At 48.5% G+C, this 22,136-nt stretch overlaps 1 protein-coding gene across 3 annotated transcripts in view; it reads right to left on the bottom strand.

The window, feature by feature from the left end:
• LOC8040054 overlaps positions 1 to 22,136 on the bottom strand; it is a 921,389-nt gene that overhangs the window by 49,089 nt on the left and 850,164 nt on the right. For all 3 annotated transcript variants that reach the window (XM_040211831.3, XM_040211829.2, XM_029980885.4), the window contains one exon: positions 11,674 to 11,793. In XM_040211831.3, the coding sequence (XP_040067765.1) occupies positions 11,674 to 11,793 (120 nt within the window). The remainder of the gene's footprint in view (positions 1 to 11,673; positions 11,794 to 22,136) is intronic.

Raw genomic sequence — 22,136 nt, 5'->3', positions numbered from 1 at the left:
ATATCCCCGACAATTCCCTGTAATTAAAATTTCCCTGACAATTCCCGGTTTTCCCGGTCACTAGACCCTGATGAACAACCTTTAAAGCGTACGCCAGGTCCCTAATGAAACCTAAAGCCCCCACGGATTCATTAACATGTACGTCATGAGGTAAGTGCAACTCGCGGCATACAAATTAAACCCGACGCCGAAATTTCCCAGTCAGGCAAGTAGTCTGGAACGCAGTTTCTATATCGGGTCGATGCGCCGGCGATGTCTCTCTTGTATCCGCCGAGGCACCGGAGCCGCCCTCGTGTCACGAGGGGATGATGGATCAAGGTAATGGCGGCTGATAAAAGAGAGACAAAGAAAAAGAAACAGCTGGGGACTTGGTCTCAACGTAACTTGACAAAGGGCTACGGTCCCAGCGAGTCAATCAGAGCGTCGGAGGGAGACACCAGATTATACTCTAGGTTAAAGGGCGAGGGAAAGGAAGGCTGGAGAGGAGGAAGCGGGCGGAATGCTAATGCAAGGGGGATGTTCAACTAACTTAAACATGACCTCTCCACACACGTATCTGAACACTACTCCACGAATCATTCCGAACTCAACATGCGAGTATCCGTCAAAATCAAGCTTCCACACACCCACCTCACGCAAAAAAGGAAAAAAAACATTAATTTTTAACCTAGACGGAATTCCCTTCCGGTCTAAACAAGAATCTTTCGGCTGTAAGACATTCCCTTCTCGCCCACTCCTCTCTCTCTACCTCCCTGCCTCCCTCTTTTACAGCAGAGCTGTTAAGGGCTAGTTTCCCCAGTATCGTGTCCGCCAGCAAAGACACACATCTCTGGACAGCTACCGCCATCTATGAGCGACGGCGGCACCTTTCCAGCTGATAACCTCCGTTGGTCATAAATGGCGGAAACCTTTCTAGCCTTTCCACTCTGGCTTGCCGACTTGCGGCCGGCCATTACTTCATTCCCACCATATAGTACAGCTTCGCTGGTCTTCCTTCTTCACCAGAGTGGAAAGGCTGAAAGTGTTTTTCGTTGTTGATCATATGGGAGGTCACGCGGGGTACCCTAAGCTTTCCCTTCGCCCGCATTCCTCCACTTACTGGCTACAAAGACCTCTTGCATCTTATTTGACAACTTTTCCTCCTCCCTGACTCCATGACGTCACATCTCTCACGTGTTTCCTCCGTCTTTCGTACATACGTTGTACATATGTTTTGACCTGTCAGCTCCCCTTTTAGCATAGGCGCGGGGCCCCAGAGCGCGCCACCGTCGGTTGACCATCAGCGCCACGGTGGCCAACTGAGGCAACAATGGGACGGCAAAAATCGGCAGCACCGCCGGCTCCGAGCGCGTCCCACTACACTACCGACTGTTTTAAAAATGTTTCAAACGTTAAATATATTAATGTGTATGCGTGTGTGGTTCTAGCATTAGGGAGTGTAGGGAACGAATTTCCCTGCCTATTTTTATTTACAGAATTATATAGAAGTCCAGTCCGGTCGGGAGGTGCCGGTGTTCTGAGCTCGGCCTCTGAGCTCGTTCTCCCTTGTCCACCTGTTCTTCCTTCGTCCGAACAACCGGTTGCTACAGGAGTTTCAGTAGGTGCCTTCCTCGATAGGTTGAGACAACCCAAAACGGGAACTATATAGCAGAACAAAATTGAACGGGAATGTAAGCAAACAAAAAGTTTTTTTTTATAATTTTTTTTTACGTTGTTTGCGCGCATTTTCAAATTTTTAAAAGCGAAGGCTTCGTCGAGCTTCTCTCCTCTACAAAAGCGGAACTAAAAGCGACCCCCCCCCCCCCCCCCCTCCCCTCACCTACCCTTTTTTTTCAACTGAGCTCTTCTTGCACGAATAACTGACCACAGTTTGGCGATCAGCTTGTTTCCCGTCCCCTGGTCGTCGTGCTGTGGACGATTTAGGTGTCCGAGAACTGTGTTTTCCGTGCAAGTTGACTGTAGTTTGGACAATGTCGTACGCAGTTGCACGTCGCTTGTCGTGAGGAATTACCGTGTAGAGAGAAGTGATGCCCATTGGGAAGAGAATAGTGTGGGGGGTCAGGGCCAGATTTGACAGGCGTTGGAGGATGTCTGTAACGCCCACGCCTCCCTAAAGTTTACCTCACTGATATCGAAATCCTCTTTCAACTTCCTATACTTAGAAATAACTAGTGACGGACAAAAGTTCCACACCTCTGTGCATTATAAACCCTCTGACAGCCATAGCTGCCTCCTCTACTTCTCGAACCATCCTGGATCCCGAATCAACTCTATTCCCTTGCCACAATTTCTCCGCCTCCGTAGGATTTGCAGCGACGACATCGATTTCCGTCCTAAGCTTAAAACGATGACCACTTTCTTTATTGTACGTGGTTACCCACTCGGCCTTCTGCGCAATGCCAGCAGTCGCGCATCTAACATTTCGCGGCAGGACGCCCTATTTTCCCAACCAAGACCTAAACCACCGTGCAACCCCCTCACCTTCACGTTCCATCCCTCCATACCTAGGCTCGGCAAAGTAATCAAGGACGCCACTTCGCACCTTGTAGACTCGAAAGATAATGCTAAAGCACCCGCCCTAACTTAACGCCGACAGCCCAACTTACGATCCCTTCTAGCACGCAGCCACCGGCCCATAAAGCCTCAGACTTTACTGCCCGGTACCACGCCGTGCGGCGTCCCGAAATGCCTTACGTGCAAACACACCGGCCCTCCTCCAAACCTGCTAATGACCCTGACAATCACACCTGTAAATCCTAGAATCTGATATTATTTCCTGCATGCTCTGCCCGACCTTATTATATATCGGCGAAACTGACCGCTGACTCCACGAACGCTTCCGAGAACACCGCAGACTCGTCACCAGGGTTGTAAAGTACCTAGGTACAAGTAACTGGAAATCAGTATTTAGGTACTTTTGTTGTACCTGAGGTACAAACCTAGGTACATTAATTTCTCGATATCTGTATCTGTATCTTAGGTACGATTTCCAGTAACTTGTAACTGAGTGAAGTTACTTTTTACAGGTACTTTTTTATTCGCTTCGTCAAAATGGTAGAAACTATACATCTGAAAGTTTTAACACACTACCATGTGCCGTGATTAACGGTGAGGTGGGTATGACCTGGGAGGCACTAACTTGATCGAAGGACGTTTTAGCGAACGAAGCCCCGCCCATAATGCTTCATCGAACGACACTTTAGCGAATGGCTGTGTTCATTTGAGCGAACGGTGGATTAGCGATGCCGTTCTAGTGACACCAATTTATCGAATCGCTTCGGAACTCCGTTTGGGGAAAGTAGCTACCTGCTTCCTGCATCTCAAACCGAAACTGAAAAAGATAACGTGTCCTAGAATGCTCAGGTCCAATGCGGTTTTTCTTATTTCTCACATGAACACCAATAAAGCATATTTATCGAACTCGTTTTTGTGTGCCTCCTTAGTATAAAAAGTAGGGTTGTGCGAATAGTGTATTTTGAGTTCGAATCGAATTCGAAGCGAATAGTGATTTTGGCCGAATATTTTCGAATCGAATATCGAATAGTTGCGGTTAATATATCTTGGCCGTTTTTAGAGGGAAGTTTAGAGAAATATTTCTAAATTGGCTTTTCACCCTGTCGTTAGATTCCATCTTGCCAACCAACCTAGCTTCCGCGTTTTTGACAATGTCGATGTCATTCACTCACCTTGTCGCTGTAATAATATAATATTCTTTCGAAACATTGTAGTTTAAATGTTTTGAAATGCTGTTTATGAGTTTTCTCTCAAATAAACGTTTCTGAGCAATTATGCAAGTTTTGAGAAATTTCTAAAGGTATTTATTCTTATCCTAAACTTGTTTTTCTAACTTCATGTCTGAACGCGTTGGTGATGAGAAAAGAGCGCAGGGCGCCGAGATTGACAAAGATGGCGCCGGCGTCTCTGGAGTTCGTTGGTCGGTTTCTTTTGCCCGTTATTACAAAAGTGGATAAAATAACTACGATTAATATATTTGAAAGTTCCCACCATAATATTTATACCGTTTTGCCAAACGTGTGAGTATATTGTTGATTTTAGCGATCGTTCCTTTCTGGTTTTCAGACAGCAAACAAACTTGCGACCGTGAGTTTGCCAACACTTCGAACAGCACAAATTATACAACTGCTCTCGAAGCGAATATCGAAAAGAGTAATACTCGAAACTACTATTAGAAAATTTGAATATTCGCACAACACAAGTAAAAAGCTTTACTTCCAATATATTCTGACGAATTTGGGGAAAATAAATGAAGTATCTTTAAGTAACTGTACCTGTGCCTAGCTACATTTTTAAGCGAGTACCTAGATACGTACCTAGGTACCTTTTCGTGTGAGTAACTGTAACTGTATCTTAGGTACATTTTTGAAGTAACTTTTACAACCCTGCTCGTCACACTATAGAAAGAACGGGCCAACTGTAACACGACCTCTCAACACACGTATCTAAACACTTCTCTTCCACGAATCATTCCGAACTCAACATGCGAGTATGCGTTGTCAAATCAGGCCTCCATACAACCCACCTCACGCAAAAAAAGAAGAGAGCAGATTAATTTTTAACCTAAAGACGGAATTCCTTTCGGGTTTAAACAAGGAACTTTCCCCATTTCCCCAACTCCTTCTTCTCTATTTTATTTGATAATTTGGTTGGTCACGGGGGTGCTCTAAGCTTCTCGGCTTTTCCTCCTCCCCCTCCATAACGTCGCATCTGTCAACTCCGCCTTTTGTATATACTTCGTATATATATTTTGATCTGTCATCTCCCCTTTTAGTATATCTGAAGAAGACCGTTTGGTCGAAGCGTCGTTCCCCTCCTTCCCTCTGGCACATCCCTTTCCCTTCCTATCCCCACCAATATACTAACAGAACCCCACATCTTCAGACTGAATATGTTGTTCTCTTTTACATAGAACACAAATAAATGCCGCATGGATGACCTGTTCCGGTGGGGTAAGTAAAATTTTTTTTTCTTTCTTGAGCAGACTGTTTTTTCGCAGCAGGGACCATGTTAGAACTGCCTAGACACGGGTCGAAATAGAGCAGCCATCTTGGGCAGCTAAGCGATCACGCTAAAGACGTGATCGCGTAAAAGCAGCCAACGCTGCTTTTACGGCGTCGTCAAGCGAAGGGTCCGGCAGTTCAAGGAGCCTCGTTTGCATGGCGGTGACACTGATACCGCACACGAGCCCATCTCCAAGCAGCGAGTGAAGCTGCTCGCCGAAACTGCAGTTCGCTGCGAGGCCGCGGAGCGCAGCGACGAAATCGTTCGCAGTTTCGCCATTCCAGCGGTCGCGGCCATTGAAACGGAACCGTTCCATCGTTAGGGACGGCGCGGGGCTGTAACGCGCACGCAGGACCGTGAACAGTTCGTCCAGCGACCTATCGTGGGGGCTTGCGGGCTTCAGAAGTTCCGGCAGCACGGTGAACGTCCCGGTACCGCAGCTTGCCAGGAAAACGTCCTGCTGCTTGGCTGCTGGGGTGTCTTTGGCCCGGAAAATTATTCTAACTTGCTCATGATAGACGGGCCATGCTCACCCGTCGCCTTCGAACGCGTCCAGGGACCCTTTTACAACGGCATAACTTGCCGCGGCTCCTCCCCGGGCTGCTGTTCCGACGGTGCTGGTTCGCCGGTGCCGGGCGTGCGGTCGGGCGGGCTCGAATCACCTCGACACCAGTGTGACGATCGTACTACGTCGTCCGTCGGGCTCAAGGCCCGGAAGAAACGGTACACGCGTTAGACACGCTCGGGAGTCGAAAAACGCTCGAGTCACGCTCGCCGTTCTCTTTTTTCTGCTCGTGCAGGCTTTTGCCGCCTGGTATCGCTACGGCTTGTGACAGGACGCAGTTGCTCGTCGCAAGCTGATGCTCCTTCTCGTCGACTGAATGTGCTGTGCTCTTTTACATAGAACACAAATAAACGCCGCATGGATAACCTTTTCTGGTGGGGTAAGTAAATTTTTTTTTCGTTCTTGAGCAGACTGTTTTCTCGCAGCGGGGGCGGACCGCGTAGACACGGGTGGAAATAAAGCAGCCATCTATAGGGCAGCTACGCGATCACGCTAAAGGCGAAAACGGCAGTCCGCTCTGTAACCGGTGAAGAGGAGAAACCGCTCACTCCTGTAACTACGTGCAGACGTCCACAAAGTGTCGTTCGTTCAATATGTGTCCGCGGAGCAGAAAGTGATGAGTGTCAAAGGACTGATCTGAATCTAGAGAGTTACCGCATCGAATCCAAAGTCAGAATCCATTTCAAGTCAGGCAATATGACGGAATACTTATCTTACGTGTTTTACGACATTTATTCCGCTCCAACGGTGTTGTATTTCCCACGGCCTCGACGAGAACCTGCGGAGCTTCACGCCTGCTAAGCTTTCAGGGTTGCGGCAGTTCGGTGTGCAACAGCGCCCACAGTTTCGAAGTTTGCCCTTCTGCAACATCCGATAGCAATGTTAAGAATATAAGACCAAAAAACTCTGGAATCAACATGGGCGTACCAACCGGGGGAGGGGGGGGGGGGGCGCTTGCTCCCCCCCACCCGCCCCCCGTTCTCAGAGTGGGGGGGGGGGGGGGGGGGAGGCGGGGGGGGGGGGGGGGGCAAGGCATGTGTGGAGCCAAACATAACCTGAAAACTTCGGTTAGTCAAAAACCCTCTTATGCAGCGTAACAGGAGGCCACGGACACCATATGTGTATAAGTACTTAGGAATCCCGTACCGGCCACGCAACATCATAAGCTTCCTCTAGGTCACAAATATTGAAACACAGCGCTGTCGATGAACAAGTGCTTAATGTATGAAAGTTTCCACGTGAACAAGATGATCCAATGTTGATCGCCCCGTTCTAAACCCACACTGATTGGCATCTAAAATTCTCTCAGCCTCTGAAACGTGTACAAATCGTCTCTCTATTAGTTCTCCGTAAGTTTTCTCAAGGCACCTGGTCATTGCAATGGGACGATAACTCGCTGGCAGAGCATAGTCTTTACCGGATTTCCGCAGGGGTATTATATGTGACCGGTTCCAGCACCGAGGAAAGGCAGAAGCTTCCCACAAAATATTAAAAAAAAGGTTAACGAATGGCCTAGAGATTCAAGGGATAACCGCCGCAACATTTCATAGTGGATTCTGTCAGGTGCAGGTGCCGACTGTTTTTTTTTTACCCAAGAGCCATCTCGAGTTTGCACATTGTGAAAAACTGGTTGTATACAAGGGCATCTGATCCACACATAGCGATTGACAGCTTTTCTGCAACAGCTCTGAACTTTTTTAAATTTTGCAGATTAATTAGATGAACTAGAAACTTCACAAAAATGTTCCGCAAAAACATCTGCCAGGCCTTCAAAGTTGGCGAAGGCAACTCTTCAGTTGCCCCAAAGTTTCCTCACTCGGTCCCACACCTGCTTTAAAGTGACAAAACTGTTCACCCCGGAAACATATTTCATCCACGATCTTTTCTTTGCTTGTTTACTTGTCCAACGAGCCATTGTTTTACATATTTTTTAAACTCTACCTTCCTCTAGACCGTTGGGTAGCGACAAAAAGAGCGCTAGGCCCTGTTCTGGGATCTAAGCGTAACAGTGCAGTCTTTGGTCCACCAAGCCTTGCAGCGCTTGGGAAGATTTCCAGATGTTTGTGAACTGGAGACATATGCATAATTTATGATACGGTTAATAACGTAGAGAGTCGCACTTTCAGGGGTCATAGGTAAAAACTCAGTTGGCTCAAGCATTGCTTCCAATGCAAAAAAGAGCCCAGTCAGCTCTGACTTCATTTTCACTTGGGGATGCGTTTTGGAAGTGAAGTAGCGCTACAGCACTTTCTAAAATAACAGGAGAATGGTCACTCCCAAAAGGATTATCTCAAACCTTCCAAGATAAACAGCTAGGGAAGTAAAGTTGGGGATGAAAGAGAAAAATCGATGGAAGTAAAAGTATTCCGAGGTCCACTAAAAATGTAGGTTCTTGTCCATTTAAAAGGCAAAGGCAGGATGACAATAAAAATCGTTCAATGACACCACCATGGGAATCCTGGCGAGCACATACATAGGGTGGTGGGCTTTAAATTCTCCCAAGTCCACGCAGGTCGTGCGAATGCAGTGGAATATTTGATGACAGGTAAACTGAAACAAGTTTAATAAGGCAGTCAAGAAAAACACGAACTGCCGCTGCTTCTAGTGAGGTTGTGAGAGGAACTGGAGTACAGGCAATACCACTCTGTACAACCACAACTACTCCACCAGACGAGTGGCTAAGAGATGCACGGTCCTTTCTAAAAACCTGATGACGGCGTAGGACATCTGTTTGTATGTCCTTGAGATGAGTCTCATGTAGGCATATAGCGACAGGTCGAAGTGCATCGGAAAAAAAAGATGATCTCATCAATATTAGAAAAAGGCCGGGGCAATTCTGCTGCATAATACTCTAGTTCTTTGCCATTCAGAGAAGTAAAATATATATATGTTACGAAACATGTCTTAAAAGAGAGATTTGTTAAGGTTTAAAATCTATCTTTACACGCAAAGTGCTCCGTTTTTTAGAAGCGTCTTTCCGTCTACAATTGGGGTCACAGGTGAAAGAAAAAGAGGACTCCGATCCTGAGAGGGGAGCATCCTCATCGGACATGAGCCCAATTTCGTCCATGGGCTCGTCTGTTGCCGCCGGAAGGTGACCATTGGAGGTCGACTGCTTCGGCGGTTCCCCGGGCTTCCTCCGAAGAGCAGAGGTGCGATGGGCTTGACCTCGGCCCCGAGGGGTAGAAGTGCCGGGTGTAGCAGCGGGTGTCATTCCCTCATCCAGCGTGGATGCTGACGAGGCAGCATCCACCCCGGAGCTGCCTCGTCAGCAGCATCTACCTTGCGATCCGAAAGCCCCGCTCCCGAGGACACAGGAGACCGTGACGGAAGACGCAGAACGTTTGGAGACGTCTGTGTTCCAAGTCGAAACCATTGGCCGCGTCAGTCCCTTGCGTACTGCCTGGGCATAAGAGCCTTTGGAAACAAAGGCGAAGCGCTTCTTTGCATCAATGTAAGAAAAGTTTTCAGTAACCTTCACGACATCTCTTTTTTTCTTTCCATAAGGGACAGGATGGGAGTATGTTGGATGCTCACCGTTACAGTTGGTGCAGTAAGCTTCGTTCTAACAGAGATCAGCGACATGCTGATGTGTGTCGCAGATGTCGCTACCCCGACAGCTCCGCGACCCACGGCCGAACCTTTGGCATTTAGAGCAGCGCTGAGGCTTAGCACATAAGGCCAGACACGGCACTGAAAGTAGCCTGCCTTTATACAGTAGTTGGAAGAATCGTGGAGTCGAAGGTAAAAATAACGTGCCTTGTTTTGTGTTCTACGCCATCACGACAGATGGTGATGCGTCGTGCTGCAACAACTCCCTCACCAGGGAGACCCTCAGCCGGCTCTGTATCTATTGGGTCGAGCAAGTCAGCTTCAAAGATGACACTTTGGGCATTGTTTACCTTTCAGTGAAGGGTCACACTAACCTAGTAATCTCAGACTGAGTTCAAGGCTTGAAGTGATTCACTTTGTTTCTTTGTATCTATCTCAACAAGAAGGTAGCATGATGTCGTCTTTTTGGCGCTAAAGTTCGCACCGGATCGATGGATGTAACTGTAACGGGCGGTAGCTTGCGGTACCTAGCCTAGTCTGAAACGACAAACATATGATTCCTTTCGCTCTTCTAAGCCAATTTTCTTCCCCTATCATCAGGCAGTGTGGGATATCACCAAAATGACCTTTGGGGGATCGAAAAAAAACAAAAAAACAACAACAACATCTTTTTTCACTTTTTTCTTCGGCGAGGGAGTCGCCAATTTTCCTTTCGTCAAATCTTGTCGGCGTTACCCCAGCACCGGACCCACTGGGGTACAGGGTTGAAACTTTGGGCCTGAGCCACGCGGGAGGGAGTACGAATTTTCCTCTGTCCCGCTTGTCCCCAGCTGTGCTAGATAGTTGTGCATCATTGAATTTTTCCTAATTTCCACCAATATTTTAATCGCCTCTTTGTGACTGTAATCTTTTTCTCTTCCGTCCTTCCATCGTCGCCAGCAAAACCCAGGGCCCCGGCCAAATCTGTTACCTGTTTCAGGGAGGGCAGGGCGTAGCCCCATGCACTTCAAGACCAAGTGGTCTAGTATTTCGCTCTCGTTATGGCTGGCGGCACATAACGTGGCTTCATCGGCCGCTGATTCCTTTGGCTTGCAATGGTCAGAAGTGGTCGTGTTTACATAGGCCAGACGGAACGTTACTTAAATGATAGACTTCCAGAGCGGCTTCTCTTGGCAACAGTTACAGCTCTTACTTGCCGGGGCATTGTATAAGCTGTGGTTGTTACCCCCATGCTGGACGATGCGCAGGGGGAGGGACGCAACAAAGGAAGGTTAAAAAGAGAGTTGCTGGAGGCGACAAAAATACAAGCTTGCGACAAAGACTTTTGCATTAGCGTTGCATCGGTGTATATGCAACCCAAAGAATACAGCTTCATTAATACAATCTAGCTTGTAAATATTAACACGGCGCGCGTTTTCTTTTCCTAGTTAAGGTTGTGTGGCGGGGCGATGTAGCTGTTTTGCTGACTCTCCGAAAAGGTGGTGGGTAGGCTATATCTACAGATTCGGCGGTACGCAGGGTTTCTGTTGAGATGAGATTACGCGCATGCACAGCGATAGCAAAGTTGGAAGCGTTCAATAAATCTATTTTAATATCAATGCCAATTACCACCGCGCCCAGCAGACAACGTTTTTACGGTCCAAAGGTACCCCGGGATCAGCTCAACCACCAGGATGCCCTTTTCCCTGGACACGGGTTAAGCCACGCACAGCGAGGCGTGGGTTGGTAAACCCACATGGCTCAGGGTTCGTGGTGATGCCACTCACCAAACACCTAGTAAAGCAGGTGCCTCCCGCGTGTGGGTATGGGGGCCCACGCGGCTGGGGTCCGTGGTGACGTCCCTCACTGAGCATTTAAGACATAAGGTGTAGGCGCCTCCTGCGGGGCACGGCAGGGAATGCGAGGCAGCCAAGCTCGTGTCGTTCTTGGTCTAGGTCGGGGGCTTTGGCGGGCTCAACAAACACGCGAGGGTCGCAAGGAGCAGACCAACTTGCACGCCGTAGAGGTTTTAACGAAAGCGATGACCGAGAAATTCCAGGAACGCGAGAAAATCGGTAAAAACTGGCGAGGCCCTATTGGGGCTATCTCTGTCGCGCTCTGTATGCCGGTGTACCGCTTTAAAAAGCTACTCCAGTGAGCCGGGGTCATCGTCCAAACCGACATTTTGGAAATAAGTATTCCGAGGGTCTTTGAATAGATGTGCCGGTTGCTCGGAAATCGGTCGGAAAGAGCCCATCGTCTATTCGCTGCGCCTATCGGGAGATGGCGCCACAAGTTACGGTCGGTCATCCAGAGCAGTCATCGCTGAATCGGTGATCTGCGAACACGTCCTCGGCTGAACATGGCAAGTTGCTCTCATTTTTCGCAGGGAGGGAACTAGGCTCTAAAATTTCGCGAGATAAAATCCACCACCCAAATGCACATTCGGTGAAAGTTCTACGTGCAAGTGCCAATTTTTCTGCGCAGAAACCCGGTTGATGTGTGCGTACGCTCCACTCCACAGGAACAGCATGCATGTTCCTCACGTGGGAACTCACTTGATGAAGTAGCTTCGTCCGTTCTTGTCCACGGCAGCCTCCCAGCCGTAAGGCAAGCCCGTGCACGACGAGCTCCATGAGTCCACTGGAGGCAGCCATGACGACGTCCGCGTCTCGTGGCTGCAAACGAAGCCCCCCATAAGTAACGCGAGCCAAAGAGGCATCGCACGAAGAAACACAAGCAATCATGGCGGGTTCACGGACGGCCAAACCATCCTCGCGAGTAAATGACTGCCCTACCCCACATCAGCGTCGTTGGCTAGCAACGTGCCGCCGTCCCTTAAAATCAAAACACACACACACAAAAAAAAAAGCGGCGGACAACACGTTAGATTAGCGATCAGCTAAGCCTAATGAAGAGAAATGTGACCGCGACTAGATCGCCCCGCCGCCCACTTAATTGATTTCATCCATCGCTTTCAGTTTTATTGCTCCAGCCGCTTTCTCAGCTTTCGGTAGAGACGCGGAGCAGAAAGAAAGTACCGATTACGTCGTCAGCGACAGCGTGCATTGCGGGAAAGCTTTCACCAACACAAAACGCAAAAACAAATTGTACAAAAAAAAAAAAAAGAAAAAAAAGGTGGAGGACGACGATTGCGGGAGGAAAGTCATCAACGTTCGCAAATGGCACCCAATCTGCCTTCATTTTATCTTTGTTTCGTTACTTCTTCCCGCGGGCGTATCGTTGATTACGGCAGCTCGACTTCCGCGAGAGCGCCGGGCGTCGGGAACTGACAGCGTCGAAATCCACACCTCGACTCGCCCCGACCCGGTTCGCCGATCGCGCCCTAATCAAGTCGTCGAACTGCTCCTGCTTTAAACGGCCAAATCGTTAGGGAGGGGAAAAAAAAAAAAAGAAAAGAGACCACTAATTTTTTTACTTTTCTTTTGGTTTCGTGTCGGTCACGGTACTACACGGTAGTGAGGCATCTCGTTAGGGGGTCGCGTGCGGTTCGCCCAACTTGCCCCCCTCCCTCCCTTTCCCTTCCGCATACCGCTCTACGCCGTTTCACCTGACGATGGACCGCACCGGAGGCTACGAGCCAGGCCAGCCAATCCAGCCAAGCCGCCATCATGTCACGTGACTGCGCGTCCCAGGAGTCCCAGTCTCGGGCCGTCCTGGGAGTGCATGCAGAAATCACGGACATCACGTGACGCTAAGGCGGCTCCAGATCTTCGATCGCATCTGCGGTAGATCGTCAGCTGTGCTTGTTCGAAGGTGCACAGCTCGCTCGGTGACTTGGACTCGAAATGATCGATGCTTGGCTTAGGTGCGCAGCTACCGAGTTTCTATTTCCCTTTGGCGAGAGTGCTTCGTGTCGTTCTCGTGGTATCGTGCTGCTGGTCTTCGTCAACGCTTACGCGATCAAAGAAGAAAAAGCGACGGTAACTTGCTCGTTAATTCGGAATCGATTGACGTTTTTTGTTTCCCTAATTTTTACTTCGTTGTTTCCGAGCTGACGCTCTTTTTATGACGTATTTATTCGCTTACAAAAAACGATGTTCCATAGTCCAGAGACTCGGTACCAGTAGAAGAAAAACGGCAGATATTCGGCGCAACTGCCAAACAGACAAACAGCCCGTATTGCTTTTGAAATATAGTTAACGAGGGGTCGGGACTTTTATACCGCGCAAAGCCCTCAGTATCGCCAAGTTAAGCATTCGCGGTTTTGTTGGTTTAGTTTTACTTTGTTACGGGGCCCCTCCCCGGGTCCCCCAGCATGGTGGGCCGCTGGTCGCCGCCGCCAGGCGGATAAAGTCTCTCCCTCGAAGTGGTTCCCGAAGAATCCCGCTCAGGATGTCCAGTGACACGGTCCGTGTTTTTCTTTGACACGTTCGCGGCCCCCTGGTTCACGGACGGTTCTACCTGAAGCTCTGGTCGTCGGCAGCGGTTAACCGAAAAGAGCCAGGTTTGGGGAATTTTGGAATGGCTTCCACGTGTTGAGTGGGGTTTGCTTTTGGTGCCACATATATTTTGTTTTGTTGTTTATGTACTTGCGTACCTTCTTATGCTCACTGACTTGTCTCGTACGTGCATGTTCTTGTCAACGTAGCTTCGAATCTTTTTTGCATTGTTTTTAGCTGCTCTTGTGGACTGGGGTCGAAATGTGTTTTGTTTTGACATGCTCACGTTTGCTTTAGGCTCCGAGTTTCGTTATTGGTGAAGAAAACCCTCTGGGATGGGTGACCTAGATTGGTTTCAGAATGCTGCTAAACCCGATAGAAGCAGCTGCCAGAGGTCGGTTCCCATGCCCTGACCATCGCCCTGCCTCTGGAAGCCAACCTGCATGTCCGACTCCTTTCGGCTGTGGAGTCTTCCGCCCGCTAGCTCGCAAACTCGGGACCACCCTTACGGCTGTGGAGGAGTTCGGCTCGCCCGCCTTGTCCTGGCTCGTCGAGTTGGGCTCTGGCCCAGGAGGACGACAGGGCAAGTCGCCAGAGATAGGAGCACTTCTCCCCCAACATTTATTGACTAATTGTTCATATCGGTGGAAAAAGAGTTTATCTCACATTCCTTAAATAAACTGTTCTTTGCTAACATCAAAATTTTCATCGACGGAAAAAAAACAAAAAAACTATTTTTTCGCGACAATAGTACGAAATGCAACCGAAATCAAACACTGAGGCACACACGCTACACAACCAGAAAATCTTATAACATGAAACCTAGTTTCAATCAAAAGCCGAAAGAACCTATTTAAAGATTCTAAACGAGACTATTGCTTGGCTAAAAATAGGTACATGTAGTCTTTGATGAACATTTTACACATATGTAATCGTTTGAAACATTTTTGCGCGTGTATAGTCTCGTCAAAATAGTTCTTGCAAAGACCATAAACAAATGGAGTTAGTTCGCTCGATCCATTCGACTAAAAACAACAAAAGAAGTACTGCGATTGTTCTGACGTAGTGATCGAGTTCGCATTATAATTAAAAGCAATGCTAACGAAATGCCAAACGAGATGCAGAACAAACTAGTGCTTCGCTTTCCCTGCCTGGTTCGACTGAACAGGCGCAGTGGAGTCGGCAATGCGGCACAGCAGCACATAATCACACACACGGAGTGTTTCCAAAGCCTCTCCGGCGGTTACTGCGGACTCGGCAATTCCCACCGTCTGCCCATCGATGCGCAAGTTCTGCGGCGGAGAAACAAACCGAACCTGCTCTGCGAATGTCTCTTTCTGGCCTCACAACCTCGTACTGCGGCGGAGCCCAACGCCCGCACGCTCAAAACAAAATATTATTAATTTTATATATATATATTGCTGCCGATTTTACTGTTATCAGGAAAAGTGGAAATTATAATGAATAATAAAAAAAATTAATTACAACTTGCGAGAAGGAACAGATTTGCAAAAACTGTGATGAGTTACGAGCTCCCAAAAAAGTGATAAATCAAGTTTGAATGACGGAAGTGTCTAGAATGTGTTTTAAAAATGATAAACGACTCTTAAGTAAGAAAGGGCGCAAAACGAGGCTGAGATTTCCTCACCTTCTCGAACTAAATGGGGCCGGGTCTTTCTAGAGAAGTAGAAGTATATAAAAGCAATCGTTCGCGTGTTCTTCGTTCTTTTCATCTACGCAATTTTACGACGTACACGAACGACGTCTCTAAGAAAAGCCAGGAAAAAACAGCTGTTAATAGCATAAAAAAAAAGATAAAGTAAGCTTTAAATAGGTTTTTTTTTTTTTTTTTTTTTTTTTTTTTTGCTGAGTGACGAATTACACGCAGAATAAATTGCGTTTCGAATTAGTCCACGTCTCGCTACTTCATCTAAATATTGTAGGACCACTGAGTGTCGTCAGAGCTTCAGGAACAGGCCATCGCTCCTTGGTTAATTCCGAGAAACTAATTGCATAGTTGAAGCCGCTCGCTCGAGGCAGAAATGTGCCACCGTTAATCCCGGACGAATTCAGGTTTAATCCACGCCTTGGAGCAAAACACAAGCTCGAGACATCTTCTAATACAAATAACTAGGCGTCGCAACAAGACAAGATTCCTCCGCAGCGCCAAAAGTTCAAACGAAGAACAAGAACTGCCAGGGTGAGAACGACCTTGGACAAGGCGTCTCGTGGAGCACCTGCAGGCAGCCAAAGAACGGAGCAAGCCCGTGCTGGGCCTTCATCTTCTCACTCTGCCGGTCACTAGAGCAAGGCTCATAAACGGGGAGCGCAAAACAACAACAACAACAACAACAACAAAGTATTCGATAAAGTCTGTCGATTGAGTTAGGAAGTTGTAAACGTTTCTAGGCAGCAAACGCACACGCAATCGGCCCGAGACGCAGCGGGGGCAAACACAGACGCGTGCGTGCGTGAGGCAGAGCCAAACTCCTAGCGCAGTGCAAGGAGCGCTGTTCAAAAATGTCAGCGCGGTCTCTAGAAGCGGCTCTTATACTCGCCAGTAACGGGTGTCGCGACGCTGAAGCGAAACTCGTGTCGTAAAGACTTTCGTTTCCTTTTATTTTTTCCCTTCTCACGCTTCTCGGACATGTTTGCATACTCTATACGGCCCAAAGTTCTTCCGAAGCGAACAAGCTGGCGAAGCTTAGGACGGAACCACAGCGGACGCTATCGAGTCATGCCAGCGAATCCAGCGTCGGGAAAATATGGCGCGACTAGGCGCCGAGCGTCTTGCCGCACTCCTCCCAAAGGCCACGTGACATTCTCACGGCACGGGATTGGTTGCCAGGGTTCGTAAGCGTTGGGCGAAACGAAGCGCAGGACGGCGGTGTTGAGGCGTCACACTCACCGTCCAAAAGAGGCGCACGAAGCCCGTGCCACCATTTTTTTTTTTTTAGTTGATGTTTGTTCTCTCTAACCGGACGGAGGAAGAAATAAGCAACGTCATCTGAAGCCCAAAACAGAAACAACGAAAGAAAAGAACATACCACAAAGTGGAGACTCTGTGTCGCGCCTGTCGCGTAGTTTCCATTTCTTATTTTTTTTTTCTTGCCCCGATTAAGGGCTAAAACTCTGTTGGTCGTCCACCGGTAGACCTGCATACTTTCGCTTCTCTCGAGAGGCTCGGGCCTTTTAGAAACAGCGAGTGTTCAAGAAGGCGAGTAAAATGGGGAGAGTAACACAGAGGGGAAAAGGGTAATAAAAAAAAGGAGAGAGCGAAGAGAAAAAGTAGCACGGAAGGAATGGGGGAGAAGCAAACTTCTTGACGGTGGGCAACAAGATGGAGAAAAGCGACGTCATCAGGAAGGAAACATGGAGAGAAGGTAAAAACACGGGCGAGCTGCCGAAGAACTCCCATAATAACCGGAGACACAAAACGATAAAAGAAAAAAAAAAAAAGGAGAAAAAAAAAAAACGGACAAAACAACAAGTCTCAAATGTAGCATATGGAAAGCGCCGACGTAGGAGATGGATGCAGGAAAGGAAAGTGACGAGAGTCGAAGGGCTCTAAGAAACTAAATAAATAAAAAAAAGAAAATGAAGAGGCAAAAGAAAGCGATGCCGAAATCGCTGGTGTAGCTTGGCTGATTCTCGACGGTATGCGTTAGCATTTAGCGCACGGGTTCGTTCTCTTCGGAGAGCCAGCCTGTTCTCCCCGGCGCTTTCGGATGCACTCACCACAGCTTTTAGAGGAGCGCCCGTCAACAAGGCCGTGTCATTCAAAGCCTGCGGGAAGACTCTTTCCCTCTTACCTTCGAGGGGAAAGTGGACGTAGCCAGCGAACGAGAGGAGCGCAAGAGCACGGCGGGAACCGCGTCGCCGGATCCATAGAGTTATTACAATAAACGCTCGAGGCTCAGCTGGCGTTAGTGTCTACGGGACTTCCGGTTGCAAATTGAAGCAGACAGCATGCAGTCTACATTTCCAGCCTCCCCGCGTATTCCTATGGGAAAACGCGCGTGAATTTCGGCTTTTCGCCGGAAATTAACATAAATAACTTTTGTCATTTCGGTTGTACCGGATAGTATGTGCCTTTATTGGTATTCTTAGAGTGCAATTGCTTTAGTTTCAACATTTTTCTTTACTACGGAACGATGTTAAACTTCGCTCTATTTCAGGCCCAAACCTCTGTTGCAAGGAAGGTATGTAAAAACGAGCGACGATTCTAAGCAAACTAACGATCGAAAGGAATGTAGAGTGTGTTCAAGGTTTGCTAGCATTCCGGTAGTGCTTTTATGTTGCTAATTGCCCGTCCTGTCATTGGATGAAAATGACTCCGTCGTGCATCTTTACGATCGGTTAAAAAAACATTCGAACGCAAAAAAAAAAAAATAAATAAAGCACGTGAACTACGAAAGGTGTGCGTTTTATTATTTCCTATGTCGGGCACTTTTTATCGGGCACTTGCTCTCTGGCTCCTGCAAGATTTGAAGGTTGCAGGTGATGGGTGATGATTTGAATTCCCAGAACAAGCATCTTCGCACATATTCATGAGCAGGAATAAAGCAGTACTTATGTATTGCAAATCAGACCATATTACGGGGCATTCAATTTATTTTGATCGTCTGCATGCACAAGGAGTTACTTATTCAGTGTTGCTGCGTAGTTCTTGCCGTCTCTCTTGGTTTTCCACGTGTCCTTCGTTCGTTTGGCACGTATATCCCCCATGCAGGAAAGCGTCGACGCCGTGTTCGCGCTAACAGTGTTCGACAGTGCACATAAATACACGTACGAAGCGGTTTTAGCACCGTTTTTTATGCCACGAATTTCAAAAAAAAAAAAAAAAATTGCTGTAACTGACCAATTATTTCGTCTGCCTGGCTCAGAAATGTTCTAATGCGCCTAGTACGTACAAATTATTAGTGATATTTGCTCTTATAATCGAGCGCAGAGAGAAAATGCACTCGCTTTTTCTCATAGCAATGCATTACCGGAAGTCAATTTCTGACTGCTTGCTGTCTGCTTCAAAATGCAACAGCACACTAGCGCCACCTAAACCTCTAGCGTTTATTGTACTACCTCTATGGCGGGATCACGAAACCAGTTCAGTTCACGGTCCAGTCCAGTCCAAACTAAACCAAAGCAAAGACGGCTGCATACACCAGGACAATGAATTCGAGCCCTTGAACTCGTCATTCAGAGCACATCCCAGGGGGGGAGTGGTGTGGTCAGTCTGGCAGAGGTCCCCCCGCATCCTCAGATCAAGCTCCTCCCTATCGTCTGTAAAGAAAGGCGATCTTGATAGTGGGGTACAGAACGTTGGGGAAGCATTGTGGAAGCTTTGCCTTATACAACGTAGTAAACTCGATAGCGTCCTCCGCCGAGTTCCATTCAAGACTCCACGAGCGAGCCTTACGGCCGCGAACTGACGCTGCTTCTTATGGGCCCCTGACAAGGCAGAATTCCAACGGAGCTTCACAGACCGTCCAAAGGCGCAATCTTGAAATTTGCTTATTCTTTTGAAAACGAGTTTTCTCGAGTCTTCTGCCGGCAGCCCAGAAACACTAGTCTAGACTAGTGTTTCTCGGCTGCCAGCACAACATAGAACCCATTTAGGCAAAGAAATAAGCGCAAACATTTCGTTTCCCTACCCCTTCGAAGCCCCTTGGTAAAGGCATTTTTTACAAGTACCGCAAACTATTGTTGTGCAAACGCGCAAGACACGTGCCACGAGCCGGTGCCCCGCAGCTATTCGCTCCCGAAGGCCGCTCTTTTCAGTGTTGCGCCGCCATTTGCTTCCAACGGTCGCTGGAGACACGCGTCTCGTGCGCTGGCGTATTTGACGCTGCTCTCCAGACAAAAGCAAACACACCGAGCCTCGAGGGGTTTTGCTTGGTTTCAGCTTAAGCCCAGACGCAGCCGATGCTACAAGAGCGAGCTCCGGGTTTTCAGCCTCCCTGCCAAGCACGCGCGCTCGTGCAGTGCAAGCCCCGTTCAGGCTCTAGTTTAGGGCCACATGCTCGCGCTTGTAGCACCTGCTGCGTCTGGACCACGGTGTAAGATAATACTCTACAGGTGAGGACAGCGCGCTCCTCGCGCAGCGCAGATAAAGTTCGCTTTTCACTCTCTTCCTCTCTCTCACTATGGTTTCAAGCGGCGCCGGCAGATGACTCGTGCCGCGCGATTCCTCGTGCCGCGCGTTCAGCCCCGCCGTGTCCTCACCTAAAGAGTGTATCTTACACCGTGGTCTGGATTTAGGGTCAAACGAAGTATAGTCATCCTACGACTGACAGAGGCTTGGGAGGCTTGGCGGTCGCAGCGGAGATTCGGCTCGAAAATGGACGTATTATTTGTTTGTTTTTCTCTGTTCGGGTGTGAGAAAGAACCGGCTGGTATCAATAAAAGCATTTAAATTCATCTACCTTTATATTCGGTAGACTAGACTACTCCAGAGAGATACCCGAAATAACATGCCGTACATCCGTTTTTAAATCGTCCTTCTTCCCCGTACAATAAATCAATGGAATAGACTTCCGGACGCCGTGGTTACCACGCCCGTTGAAAACTGTGACGGTGCTCTAAAGCAGTGCTTTCGTGAAACCGTGCTATGATGGTTTTCTATGCAGCTTATGAATTCATTTTTCCTGTGTTTGTATACGAAAAAGTGGAAGGATAACGGATGAGTACCGTGTTTCGATGATGCAATGTTCATGAATATTTTTGTTGCTTACTTTAGGTGCTACGCTGGTTCAGTGTGCTTTACCTGTGTAGCCAATCATTGATATGTATTCTCTATCTGTGTATGTTAATGAGTAAGTCACCCCCGTACGATAATGCCCCATGGGCGAACTGTAGGTAACAAATAAAATAAGTTACATCCTATCTCACACCCTTTTGGAAAAGCGTAAATTCCGCGAGAGGCAGAAAAAAACGAAGAAAAACATTTTGGCTGTGTATATGTTTATACAGCCTGAACTTAGACAATGGGCAACTTGTCTCCCAGGTGTAGATGAGCAACTTAGCCAGTGCAGGAGAACCGCCAGCCTGGGCTCTTTAACGTGCACCGCGCAGTAGTGATACACGAATGCACGCCGCGACGATGCTCATCCAAATCGAAACGGGCAGGGGTGAGGGTTGAGCCCAGGACACGGTGGAAGAAACACCGTGGGTACAACAAGAAGCGGTGAGCGATGGAATGCGGGTCCACTGCTGAAAGAAACAACCGGAGCGGTCGGTTTGGGAGGGACCCTAGGGTGCCTCCATCTGCCGGCCGCTTACGCTGACAGGGTGGAGACACCAATGGAGCCAATGGAGCGCCACAATATGGCGCCTTAGGTCAGTATTGGCTCCACATTGGGTGTGGGTCCAGTAGAATGTGCGTGACAAAGTCGTGGTTCAAAAAAATCGTTCAGCCTTTCCATTCTCGTGAAGAAGGAAGACCAGCGGAGCTGTACTCTGTACACTGTGTGCTTCTTCTTCGTCGTCGTCTGTTTTTCGGGCTGTTTCCTACGATGAATTTCCACCAACGCGCCGCCCAACTATCCAGTCTTCTATGATAGCTGGAAGGGTTGGCGCCATCTACGAGCGACGGTGGCAACCACGCTGGTTGTGTGCTTGCCGCCGTCGCTTATAGATGGCGGTAGCTGTCCAGGTAGGTTTGTGTCGACATACCGGACACCATCCTGGGGAACCTAGCTCTGAACAGCTCCGCTGCAAAACGTTCTGTCTAGAGAAAGTTATGGAAATATATACTCAATATGGACGCCGGTGAGAGCATCGCCAAGTTCGCCACAAAATGGCGGGTGTTTCCCCCCTGTCAGCGGAATGGCCGGCAAATGAAGGCACTCTAGAGAAACCCCATGCTTGGGCGCCATCTATCCCCGTGCCAGCGAAGCGCGCTCGGTGCGCCGAACATAATGTGGCCGCCGCGTCGGACAGAGAGTCATCACCTAAAGGCTGTGGAACAAATTCTGTGACGAACAACTGGGGAACGCCGCCCGACGGCACGCTCGCTTTGCGCGCGACGTAGCAGCCACTGTGTTGATTCCACGCGCAGAGCAAACGCCGCCGGGCAAAATTCGTCGGTTATTCGCAGCATATTCGTTCCAGGGAGTTGCAACGATAATCAATTGGAATGTTTTTCGCTTGACACGAGCTTACTGGCACACCTGGGACTCAAGGATACTCACACGCAACGCCACTGGCCAAGAAACTCCTTTGTTGCGGTGTAATTTCAAGGACAAAAGCGATCATTTTCATTCAATCTCTCCTTTGCAAAATTTGACGACGTAACGTGGGGATCGTAGTACACCCAAGTGACGATATTTGAATGCGGTTTATAGATTGGACCCGAGCATTGCGTGGGCACTCGACTTGGGCTCGTGATAATTGCTAGTTCGAGAAGCATTCGGGCAGTGACCCGTGTCCAATCGCTGCAACGACGACAACAGCCGAGCCATAACAATGCCTGGAACTCAGCGCGTGTCCTGCGCTTTGCCAACCCCAGCGCGTGGCTATGATCAACATTGGCGGCATATAATCGGCTCCAGATCACGTGGCCGCTTGTTCTGGCTGCGAGTTGAGGGGGTGAACGCTGCTCGTTTTTCTTTAATTTTTTT

Source organism: Ixodes scapularis, unplaced genomic scaffold, assembly GCF_016920785.2.
Source record: "Ixodes scapularis isolate PalLabHiFi unplaced genomic scaffold, ASM1692078v2 PGA_scaffold13__105_contigs__length_92229423, whole genome shotgun sequence".
NCBI lineage: Eukaryota > Metazoa > Arthropoda > Arachnida > Ixodida > Ixodidae > Ixodes > Ixodes scapularis.
This window is presented reverse-complemented; position numbering and strand designations above follow the sequence as displayed.